The sequence below is a fragment of the Pipistrellus kuhlii genome, unplaced genomic scaffold (genome assembly GCF_014108245.1).
Source record: "Pipistrellus kuhlii isolate mPipKuh1 unplaced genomic scaffold, mPipKuh1.p scaffold_m20_p_81, whole genome shotgun sequence".
Lineage (NCBI taxonomy): Eukaryota > Metazoa > Chordata > Mammalia > Chiroptera > Vespertilionidae > Pipistrellus > Pipistrellus kuhlii.
The window spans coordinates 92198-104007 of record NW_023425586.1 but is presented as its reverse complement, the minus strand read 5'-3'; the positions used below and the strand labels follow the sequence as shown (position 1 = coordinate 104007).

Below are 11810 nucleotides of genomic sequence, written 5' to 3'. Positions count from 1 at the left end.
TCTGGGGAGGGAGGGGATGTGTGGGAGGGAGGGAAGGGGGCAAAAAAAAATCAATAAAATATATTTTAAAAAATAAAATACCCTTTGGTAGAAAAAATAAATAAATAAAACACCTAATTAAAAAAAATAAAAATAAATAAATATCCTTGGCAGAAAAAAGATTCCCTATCCCAGTCTTAGAGGATGCAGCTGTCAAGAAGAAGGAAGGAGAAACTAAGCCAGTAAACTCTTTATTTAGGGCGCAGGTAAGGAAAGAGAAACCGGGAAGAGACAGAGCAGACTTAGACCAAGGGCAGAGAACAAGGACAGCACAGTGGCCCCGAGGCCTGGGAGGATCCTCAGGAACTGTCACAGCATTTCTGGGCAGTGACGGACAGCCCAGGAAGACGTGAGGCTGAGATAAGGAGGAAGAAGGGTTGTGGCCGGGAAGGTTTTGCCCCCAGGGGACATCCAGCACTGTCTGGAGACAGGTTTGGTTGTCATAACTGGGAGATGACAACAGACATCTACTGAGCCAAGAATGCCACTAAGCATCTCACATACACAGACCTCCTCACAACAGAGAATTATCTGTCCCAAATGTGAGCAGAGCCCTGCCTTAGGGGATACTGGGAGCGCCCAGATTTTCCACGATGTCTCAGATCGTGTCTGGAAGCTCGACAGACAGGAACAACGTCCAAGACCATGCTGAACGCACCAATGAAGACATCACTGTTGGCACCAGCAGGCACCCTTGGGGCTGGTCTGGCCACTAGGAATCCCCCTGGCCCCTGGGGGCCACTGTTTCCACCACCACACTCACATGGTGCATCTGGTTAGTGGCACTTCAGTCACAGAACTGAATGCTTGCTGCAAGGAGGCTGGACAAACGGAATACCCTAGGACGTCTGCGGCTCCCAGCAGGGGAGTGGACAGGCTCTGCCTACAGCGTGACTCAAGGTGGAGCTTCAGAAACAAGTGGCCACACAATCAACAGTGCAGCAAAGGGAAAGAGACGGGGGGAAGCAGGGTAGTTCTGTTTGTTTGTCTGAAGGTGTCAGATGGGAAAATATGGAACCATTTGAAGATGGAGAGGAAGAGATCAACCAAGATGGAGAGAAGCTAAAGGTGTCAAAGGAAGAGCCCAGGAGGATGAAGGTACCAGATGGGGCAGAGGTGAAGATGGGTAAGACTGGACCCCTCTCTTTGGCTGGGCTTACAGTGGGTGCTCAGCAAACCTATGGGATGAATGAAGAACCATCAGAGAGGGACACCTGTCATTGAGAAGCCAGGACCAGCCTTGGAGAAGCAGTCCCTATGTTATCATGTTCCCTTTGCCAGTGAAGCTACGGAACAGAGAAGGGTGGACCAGGGTCACTCAGCAAGCCTGATGGGCTGAGACAAGACTCGGGTCTCCCTTGGCTGTGGTGGTGGTGGTGGTGGTAGGTTCTGGGGTGGTTATGTCTCCCCTTTTAAGAAGCAGACCCTGGCTTTGGAAGGTCAAAGAGACAGAGCGGGGAATCCCACCAGTTGGGCAGAGCACAACTGAAGGCAGCTGCTCACTCAGGCCCCTGCAGCTTCCCTGCCTTATGACCACGGATCCCTCCTGAGCCGGAGAGCTCACGGTGACTGATCCAGCGTGGGGCAGCCCTGCCATTACAGTGCAATCTCCTGCAGCCCCCGGGCTGAGGGTCTCCGGCATTGCCAGAAGGGACAGCTGGCTCTTTCCTGCGCCTGTTCTAAGACTGTCCCGTTAGCTGAGGATAGAGATCATGTGGCTCCAAGGTCAACTTGGATAAACACCCACCCAGGACACACCCAGTCCCTTTCCAACACTGACCTTCAGCAAGGACAGAGCAGAGAGTGGATTAGGAGGCACAAGCCAAGCCCCTGCTTTGCTGCCCGGCCAGAGCCTGGGCTCCCTGAAGCAGAACATCCTCCACGGTGCTCTCTACCCCTCTGTGGGCCTCTGGTTCCCCAACCCAGGCCCTCGCCGCCTGCCTGGCAAAGGCCTCACAGCTCCCTAGGGCCAAAACCAGCCTTGATTTGCCCAGAGAGTTTGCTGACTTTTATTGTGTCTGCAGGGGCTGGGACTTGTGCCGTGTGGCTCAGTGACACGGTGCAGCCAGCAGTGGTGTGGCACCTCCACACGCGGCTCAGACCCTGGTTCTGCTGCCTCCCCATGAGCAGCAGCAGCCAGCAAGCATCAGTATTAACCCAGTAGGAGGGTCCAGCCCTGCACCCCTCCGGCCTCCCCAGCATCTCCCCAGAGTTGTTTGCAGCACAGGGAGGCCTGGGAGGAAACCAGCCTTCTGTGGCCGTCCCTGCAGCTGGGCTCCTCCACGCAGCTCCCGGGGGCCAAGCAAACATGGCCTCCCTTCGCACAGGTGCCGGCTCTCACCACCGGCCAGACAGCACCGCTTCACCTTGGCCACGCTCCTCCTCCTCTTCCTCCTGGCCCCTTGAACCTCGGGCTGCCACGGGGCTATAGCTCGGATTGGGATCGCGAGATCCGCGGGCCTTTTCGGATCTCTTTCCGCTTCTCCTCTTTTTTCCGCCGTTTCTCCTCTTCTCTCAGGGCCTTCTGGAAAGGGTCGGTGCTAGAAATGATCTGGGGGAAGAGAGAGTGGTCTGACTTAGTCCACTGGCAGCAGTTCACTCCGAGCTAGCGCACTGCAGGGACAGGAGGGTTGCTTAGACGCAGGCCCTGCCCTCAGGGAGCCAACAGATGTGGAGGTGGCTAAACGGGCTTGGGGACAAGGCTAAGTGGGTTCTGAAAGATAAGCGAGAGGCTGACAGTAGAGGGTGAGGGCAGGAGGACATTCGGGCACAGGGACAAGTACCAAGGTGTGAACAAGCACGGGTACCAGAGGAATGATAAACAGAATCCTTCCCGAGCGAGGGCCGAGTGCCCGACAACCGCAGACCACCCCCCACGCCCTGGCTGCCATACCCCTGCGGAGGAGGGGGAGCAGCCAGCGGGAATAAGAGACAGCAGGCATCCTGTCTCGGCAAGGGAGTGCCCAGGAAGCAGGTGGATCAGAGGTCACACTGACAGACCCTGGAAGGGGGCGGGAGAAAGAGAAGACAATAGTGCCAGGTTCATGGCTCCACAGAGGGTGGATGGCGGGGCCGGTGAGGAAACGGGAACACAGGGTGAACAGGGATGGGAGGAGGAGGAGGACTTTGACTGGGGGTACTCTTCTCCCTCTGCTCGCTCCAAACCCATGGCTTCATTTATGTCTATATGGCCAGTTACCCCTCATATGTGCACCTCCATATCCAAGTGCCTGCTTGGCACGTCCCCTGGGATGTCTCAAATGTGCCCCCAACTTGGCATGGCTCCATCTCCTCAAAACCCAGCCCCTTCTAGCGTGGACCAAGATAGGAAATATGATATGCCTCTGAAAATGTTGTAAAAATGCCCTTGTCCCATTCACATCTGACCCTTCTGGACAAAGATCTGGTGAAAGTAAGGGGTGATCAGTGAAAAAGTGACATTACAGGTCCTGGGATATGACATGCTGATCTTGTAGCAATAATCCCAGCGCCTAGTGAGAAAACGCCTTAGATCCCAAGAGACATGGGGAATAATTAATCCTCTTTGGCCTGATATCCAGCACTGCCACTTGGCAAAACAATCCTAGGGTCTGCCCAAGCCAAGTGGCAGCTGCAGATGACCATCTGACCGACTGCTGGATGTGTCATTCTTGACCACGTGATGACTGAACCATTCGGTGTGCCCGAGGCCATCAAAGCAGCTCCTGAAGTGACCCTGGGAAGACACCCATGCCAGTGCGATCTTCTTTCAATCTGACAGATACAAACCCATCTTCTTCTGATGCCCGAGTGGTCTGAGGTTCTATCATGTAGGGTAAATGAGGCTGCAACTCCACAGTGACACTTAGGATTCAGCCAAAGAATGTAATGGGGACCCAAATCCAGTGTAATGTGGGAGACAGTGGCCACGGAGTATCTCTCCACTAGGGATGAGGGTAGCTGTGGGTCTATCTCCTGCCCTTGTCATTACTAGCAGTAACATCAAAGATCAGCAGGTCAGTCTAAACTCTGTGTGGGTGGTAATGAATAATAGATTGGCCTTAGACCACACCCAATTGTCTAAAATAAGACCTACTGGTCTCCCCAATACTGACCACAGCCGGCTGAGTCCAGGATCCTGGAGCACACAGCTGAGATCAACCCTGCAGGCTGGCCTCACCCTGCGGCTTGTCCTGTGGATGGCGGCCTTAATTAGATGCAGAATGAGACAAATGGAACGAACAAGATTCTAGCCCCTGTCAGTCAGATTGACAGACTGAATAGTACATTCATGGAATCGGAGTTAAGCCAAGACACGCAGGGCGGAGGAATGGCCTGTGGAGGAGGCAATCGACATGGGCTGAGCATCCCTGCTCTTGCTGGATACACCAAGAACGCAAAGCCCTGCCCACTCTGCACCTCGGCCATTTCTCAGGATTGTGCCTGCAGGAATCTTGAAGGATGAGGAGATATCTCTCCCCAAACAAAGAGCAGGTTTACTTCTGTTTGCTATAAATTGGTAAGCTTCCCAGGCTTAGTAGTTTTCAGCTATGACGCTGTCTGTCTGGCATCCACCGAGCCCCTCTGTGTCACTCATGTGGGACTCAGAATAAGGGGAACTAACATGACCAGTCCAACAGTCTAGCCACGGCTTTCGCTGTAGTAAACTCTGATGCCTCTGACCTGTCAGTATCCGTGCAAGCAGGGTATATAATCTGACAGCCCTCACCGATCCTGACCCCTTTCCCCTCCTCAGAGCAGGGGCCAGCCTGTGATTTGAGGAGTCCAGTCCTCCAGCCCTTCTTTCCTATCCCTCTGGCCCCTCTGATCTCCTCCTCTCCTCTACTGTATGTGTCCCCGTCTGTTATCCTACCCACAGCCTCAGCCTGAGAGCCCTCAGCCCCCTGGAATGACCACATGTGCAGGAATGTAGGATGGAAGCCCGGCTGGGTGGTTAGTGGCTCCAGGACAGAGAAGAGCATGACTTGACCTCCCCTGGCTTCCCTCACATCCACCTGATGTGGGTGCCTACTGTTCACAGCCTCTGCTGCCCCCACAGCTGGGGTGCACATCCCATGAACAGACAGGTGGCCTGAGGCTAAGACAAGGGCAGTGGCTTGCCCAAAGGCACTAGTAAGTGAGTAATGGTTCCTGGATCCAGACCCAGGCACGTCTGGCCCCAAGTCCAAAGCCCTCACACTCCCCCACAGGCACCCCAGCCCCTGCAGGGCCTGGCTTCCCGGGGCCCAGCAGCAGCAGGAGAGACACGGCACAAGCCCCAGAGCTCACCTCTGTGTGGTCCACTTTAAATGGGTTCTGGAAGTCAGAGTCTTTCTCGCTGATCCCCAGCTCCTGGGCCATCTGCAGACGAGGAAGAGTGAGTCATCCTCTGCCTTCTCCTGCCTCTTGCTCACCCGAGCCACTCCCTCCGCTTGGAGCCCAGGGCCCAGGACTGCGGGCCAGGCGATGGCCCACAGGGACCCGGGTCAGCAGAACCCCTTGAGATGGCACCTCAAGGTGCCTTAAGGCTTGTCACAGAAAACGCAACCGAGAGCTGACACTCAGGCCCAGCTGCAGGCGGCTGCGAGGCTCACAGGACACTGGGAGACAGGACTCCGGACCGTCCCCGCCCCAGGCCTCACCAGGCTGAGGATGGGCGAGTGGGGCCCCTGGTCAAAGACGCCCGACTGGTTGCAGAAGCTGATGCCCCAGCGGATGAGGAGGTTCCAGTTGGAGTTGTGGTCGAAGTAGTGGTGCACGATCCGCGGGAAGCGCAGCACCACGTCGCCGAAGAAGGCCGTGTTCTCCAGCACCTGGGAGAAAGCTGGTGAGAGGAGCGGGGTGAGTGCCAGGGCAGATGCCCCACTGCCCTCCTGGCCAGCCCCAGCACTCTCCGACGATGGAGGCAAGCCTGCCAGGCCCAGGAAGCAGAGAACGGACAGTTGTGCCAAGGGCTTTGTGTCCACCAAACCACCTTTAGAGGGAGATATGGTGGCGTTCCCCTTTCACCCGGGAGAAAGTGAGTGGCAGATCTGGGCTGAGAACCCAGCTCGGACTGACTGCAAAGGCCCTGCTCTTCCCCCCGCATCTCACGGCTCAGAAGGCTCATTTGCTGTGGGGACCAGAGTGGTGGGTGTCATTCTGCACCAGGAGGCAGATGCATCACATGAGGCTTTGTTGGGGCTTACGCTCCCCAACTTAGTATCCAAATGTCAAGAGCCTGGTGTTAGCACAACCACAGTGTCTGCGAGGGGTCAGGGCTGTTAGCATGGCCAGGGAACATGACAGGCTTTGTTTTTAAAAAATATCCTTCCAATTTTATTTAATTTTAAATACTTCGTAAGTACTTATTTTGAAATAATTTTAGACTTACACAATACACCACAAAATCCCTTCCCTGGGCTTCCTCTATTGTTATCTTACATAACCACTGTACAACTATCTACACCAGGAAGTTCACATCGATACAATACATCCACAGGCCTTATTTGAATTTCATCAATTTCTCCACTAATATCCTTCCTCTTTTTAAAAAATATATTTTATTGCTGAAACCGGTTTGGCTCAGTGGTAGAGCGTCAGTCTGCGGACTGAAGGGTCCCAGGTTCGATTCCGGTCAAGGGCATGTGCCTTGGTTGCGGGCACATCCCCGGGAGGGGGTGTGCAGGAGGCAGCTGGTCTGTGTTTCTCTCTCATCGACGTTTCTAGCTCTCTCTCTCTCCCTTCCTCTCTGTAAGAAATCAATAAAATATATTAAAAAAAAAAAATATATATATATATATATATATATATATATACACACACAATTTTTTTATTTTTTTTACAGAGTGGAAGAGAGAAGAATAGAGAGTCAGAAACGTCGATGAGAGAGAAACACAGACCAGCTGCCTCATGCACACCCCCTACCGGGGATGTGCCCGCAACCAAGGCACATGCCCTTGACCGGAATCGAACCTGGGACCCTTCAGTCCACTGGCTGACGCTCTACCACTGAGCCAAACTGGTTAGGACAATATCCTTCCTCTTGTCAACAGGTCAGTCTAGACTGAATTTAGTGTCCACCATGGTGGCAGGTCCCCCGACCCAGGTCACATGAAGAGTAAGTGTAGACCCAGCCCTGGTGGCAGCTCCTGTTCCAGTGCCCGCAGGCAAGGCCCAGGCAGCCTCAGCAGCACAGGCCAGGCCACGCACAGAGAGAAGCAGACTCCTCCAAAGCTATGCCCCGCGGGGTCTGAGCCATGTGGGACCAGACCCCTGGGCTTCGAACCATCTTGCACTCAGGAGTAAGCTTGACTTACAGGTTAAGAGCCAAGTTACATGTATAACTTCCTCAGTTACAGAGGAGATTAGAGATGCTATTTGTAAAAGTGCCCACCATTCAGTATGTCAAGGCCACTGCCATCCTCTCTCAGTATAATAAAAGAAGTTTTATTATTAAAATACCATCAGTTCATCAGAAAATTACTACCGGAGGGAAATTCTTGGAAGAGGGAATAAAGGAACCCAGAATAGTCTTTTACCTTATTTATCTCCTAGAGGCCCGGTGCACAAAGATCGTGCAAGGGGCTCGGCCCTCACAGCCCCGGCTGCCTTGGTTCCCCCAACCCCCTCCCACTGGTGGTTCCGCTGTCGGATCTAATTAGCAGATTAGCTCTTTATTATATAGGATGTTTGTCCCACTAGTCTCAAAAAGGATTTAAGGAGGTTGAGGCCTTTAGAACAGTAGTAAGGAGTGTGGGAACTGCCCCCACTGTCCAGTCACTTCAGTAGGCCTGGTTTTTCTCCTGGAAATGCAAACAAGCCTGGCCTTCCCTACCAGAAGGATCAGGGGTAGAGAAGGCAAGGACCCCCAGCGGGGTAGCGGACAGAGCTTCCTCCCTGGTTCCTGTGCTCCAAGCACAGGGCAGCACAAAGGAATACATCGTGCAGGGTCACAGACATTGGCTCTGAAGCCAGGAACTCTTAGAGAACCGAATACTAAGTGCTTATCCACCGAAGGGGACACTTGGGAGGGGCCACAAGAGGGTGTTTCCCGAGAGAGAAAAGAGTGACAAAAACAGGAGGGAAGAAACAACTAGAGAAGACTGAGGTGGTGGGGAGGAGAGGGAGCGATCAGGAAGACCTACCGTCCTTCAGTTTCTCGTCCTGGGGGAGGGGCCCTTCTGGGAGCACGTCCGCAGCAGTGAGCACTGTCCGGGAGTCCTCCAGCACCTGAGGGAACCCCACCGGCTGAGCGGCTTTGCAGAGGCCTTCACAGCCCAGCCACAGCCGTTTCCTTAAACCCCACTTCAAATCTTCTGTGCACGCAGTGCCCTCTGAGTGAACACCATCCCGTTAACGAACTGCTACTCATCCTTCAGTGCCCAGGTCAGAGACCAGGCCCGCCACGAGCTGCCCGGCGCCTGCGTGCACCTTAAAGAGCCCCTGGAGCATGACGTCCAGGATCTTGTACTGCTGGTGGACATCGTTCAGCTGCACCAGGTTCTTCAATGCCAACAGCTGCTCCCGCCGCTTCACCTCAAACAGCTTCTTGTCTGGGCAGCATGGAGTGAAGGAGCTGGCACTGATCCTTCTGCCTGGACGATCCCGCGGTGCCAGCCCAGAAGGCCCACTCCTGACCAGCAGATGTCTGCAAAGGCCACCAGCGCCCAGGTCTGAGGCGCTCCCTCCCGGAGAGTAACAAACGGAGAAGCTTGCCTCCTGCCATGTTTCGTGTGTCCAGTGGACAGAGGATTCCATACCCAAGAGCCTGAACACAACCCTTCAGGCCTCGCTCCCGTACTCCTTCCCCATAATCTTCCCACCATCTCCCGCAACTCTGCCCGATCCCCAGGTCTCCGCTGCTCTGCTCACACTGCACACTCTGCCTGGGATGCCCCCAACCCTTCTCTATGAGTTTTGTGGGGGTTTTGTCCTTACCGAAGTATATGTTTTTATCGATTTTGGAGAGAGGAAGGGAGAGAAAGCATCCATGTGTGAGAGAAACATCTATCGGTTGTTTCCTATACACACCCAGGGATCGAGCCCACAACTAGGTATGTGCCCTGACTGGGAACCGAACCTGCAAACTCTTGGTATACAGGTGACTACAACTGAGACACACGGCTAGGGGTCTATGAGCTTTTGTTCTTTCAAGACCTAGTTCAAAAGCCAGCACCGTGTTTCTCTCATGTTCCCTCCTCAGAGCAGTGATCACAAAGTACAATGTGAGGCTGTGAAGGCCTCAGAGCCAGGGACTGACTCATCTTTGTGTCCCCAGGTCCCGCACCAGAGTAGGTGGCCCAGAATCCCAGGGCCTGAGCCCCTGACCAGGGTCTCGCCACAGTGTACTAGGCACATATGTACTATTCTCAGAGTCCTTGTGGCTCTGAGAGGTGTAAATTGCCTTCTCTGTTTAACGAAATAGAGAAACTGAGGCTCAGAAGGCAGTGGACTCGATCAAGGTTTGATGAGGGCACCTTACCTTTTCTCTCCTATTCCCACCAGTTGAGCCTCATCCATCCCCAGAAAGTCCCCCAGCCATAGCCATTAACTGCACCTCCAACCACGAAGGATACAGATCTCCAGGCTTGGGTCCACGGAGGTCCTCTGGGTGTCTGTGACTCTTGTCCCACACACGAGCAGGACAAACAGGAAGACTAAGAACTGCAAAAGGTCCATATCCACGACCCTGGAGCGAGGAGAGTAATCCAGAGAAAGGAGGTGAGACCCGAGCATGGTGTTATATGAACAGAGTGAGGTGAGCTGAACTCCTCCTGACATGACAGTTTCCAAATACCAAGAACCCAGCTTTGGAAAGTCTGGAGCCCCAGTGCCTAGCCCAGGGCCCGTGACCAGCACACACAATAAAGACTGTGGGACAGAAGGTGGAGGAAGCAAGATAAATGTCAGCAGTGTAGGGGTGCTTAGAGCACAGGGGTCAGAGTCTGGAATGTCAGGCAAATTGCTCAGCCTCTCTAAGTCTCAGCTTCCTCACTATAAAATAACAATAAGGAGGTCACACCCTGCTTCTGAGAGGGAGGACTGGGTGAGGCACTGTACCTGGGGAAGGTGGGGCTGGTCAGTGTCATTCCTTTTCAACCCCCCCCCCCCCTTACTTCATTTTGGCTCCCAGGAGAGTAACTGGTTAAGGGGGTCCATCAGTCGGAGGGGATGTGTTTCCCTCCTTCCCTGACTTCTGTCATCAGAAAGGAAGGGACACAGGGCAGGAAGGAAGGCAGGGCGGTCTTGGGGTAAAAGAGATGCTACTCTCTCACTCTGGTACCATAGGCACCATAAGCAACATCTATTCCTATTCAGGCAACGTTCTGAGTACCTCCCATGTTCCAGGCCCTGTTTTGGAGCAGGGAATACAGCATTGAATAAGACAAAACTCCCTGCACTCAACGTAGTTATTTTCCTAGTAGGAGTAAGAGATAACCAATAAACTTGTAAAACCAACACAGAAGAATGAGGGCGTTGGTGGGGTGCAATATTACAGTGGCCAAAGAAGGCCTCAGACTCAGATGACAGGGGCCCAATTTTACTGGCGTGGAAACAGAAAAGTGAGCTAACTGCCCAGTTACTCAGCTATTCCCAGGCTAAACCGAGTCTCAATGAGCAGTCTATTTCAGAGCAGGCCACGCCCAAGGGAGAGATGGTCAGCGACTGACAGGTCACCTGAGAACCAGCCCCACCCCACACAGAGGATATAACGGAAACCCAGAGAAGGAAAAGCAGTGCAAGTTGTTCACCACGACTCACCTACTTCCAATGTCACGTTCCAGACTCAAGGGAACCGGACACAAACTAGAGCAGAACTCGGGGCCAGGCGGGTAGCAGACAGCAGGTAATGACTGAAGCAGGGGAAGAAGGGAAAAGAAAGCCATTGCGTGGGGAGGATTCTGCCTTCTCCACTGTGACTCCCGCTCACCGCCCTGGAGCTCTTTCCAGCTACCTGAGCGCATCCTGCAAGAGGCGTGTGGGGCGGTCCCTGGGCCAGGGCCCCGGGCTGGCGGACCCCGATTTCTGTCCCCAGTCTTTGGGGCTCCGGGAGGAGAGGAGTCTTTCCAAAGAGAAGAGGCGTCTCTTACCTCCCACTCTGGCAGCCGGTTCAACCTCGGTCTCCACGCCCCCACCAGGAGCCTACCCGCCCGGAGTTCCCACTTTCACCACCAGGCCCGGGGAGCAAGGGGCAGCTGGCAGGCCCTCGGCGTGCGGCTCGCAGGTCCGTCCTGAGACCAGCAAAGGCGCAGACCTCCACCGCACCCGGGAGCCGCAGCGCTGGGACTGCCGGCGCCGCCCCGCCCCCGCGCCGCTGCCGGCCAATGAGCGCGGGCCGCGCCGCTGCCGGCCAATGAGCGCGGGCCGCGCCGTCGCGCCGGTGACCTCCTTCCGGGTCCGCCCGCCGGGCCCTGAGACTACGCGCGCGAGGTCCGCAGGAGAATCGTTCCTGCCACCTGCGTCGGCTCCGGCGTGTGGTGCTGGGTCCGGAGGAGCTTGAAGGAAGTCAGGTCGGCGCCCAACTTAAAGGGCGCGTCAGCACTCGGGCCCTGACCAGCCGGGCGCCCGCCCCGGGTTGTTTCGTCATCGGTTTTGGCAAGATCGGTAGTGGGTCATGACTAGCACGTGTGTGTGTGTGTGTGTGTGTGTGTGTGTGTGTGTTAAGTAACCAGCTATGCGGAGTTAGCACACCCCCTGCTCGCCCCTTTGGTGCACCAAGTTCTAAACCCAGTTCATCGGGAACTTCCCCGTCGATTCCTTAGGACGGAGTTCAGACCACTTTTGTGCCGGGTCAGTACCCGAGAAGGAAG

The 11810-nt window shown here is 54.7% G+C and overlaps 1 protein-coding gene across 9 annotated transcripts; it reads right to left on the bottom strand.

Annotated features, from left to right (window-relative positions):
• Nucleotides 1–212: 212 nt before the first annotated feature.
• Nucleotides 213–11309, bottom strand: CCDC134 (coiled-coil domain containing 134). 9 transcript variants are annotated; one of them, XR_006740754.1, is made up of 8 exons: nt 11092–11304; nt 9576–9695; nt 8431–8552; nt 8145–8229; nt 5661–5842; nt 5308–5379; nt 2381–2590; nt 213–1325 (listed from the first exon to the last, which is right to left on the bottom strand). XR_006740754.1 is itself a non-coding variant. In XM_045577060.1 (8 exons), exons 3-8 carry the CDS (start codon nt 9676–9678, stop codon nt 2465–2467), a joined length of 690 nt encoding a protein of 229 aa, XP_045433016.1. In that variant the 5' UTR covers nt 9679–9688; nt 10762–10853; nt 11091–11305; the 3' UTR covers nt 213–2464. The 9 variants fall into 9 exon arrangements, 6 of the variants coding, with proteins under 6 accessions (XP_045433016.1, XP_045433015.1, XP_045433019.1 ...); XR_004985954.2 differs by having other exon boundaries at nt 2406–2590; XM_045577060.1 differs by adding an exon at nt 10762–10853 and having other exon boundaries at nt 213–2590; nt 9576–9688; nt 11091–11305.
• Between the last annotated feature and the right edge of the window lie 501 nt (nt 11310–11810).

Bases quoted from the DNA above. Each gene is read 5' to 3' on its own strand.
- CCDC134 (XM_036425478.2), bottom strand. From the start codon at position 9,678: ATGGACCTTTTGCAGTTCTTAGTCTTCCTGTTTGTCCTGCTCGTGTGT. The intron at 8,553-9,575 runs GTATCCTTCGTG...CATGCTGCCCAG, and splicing joins GGACCCAAGCCTGGAGATCT to ACAAGAAGCTGTTTGAGGTG. The intron at 8,230-8,430 runs GTGCACGCAGGC...GGGTTCCCTCAG, and splicing joins TGCTCCAGGGGCTCTTTAAG to GTGCTGGAGGACTCCCGGAC.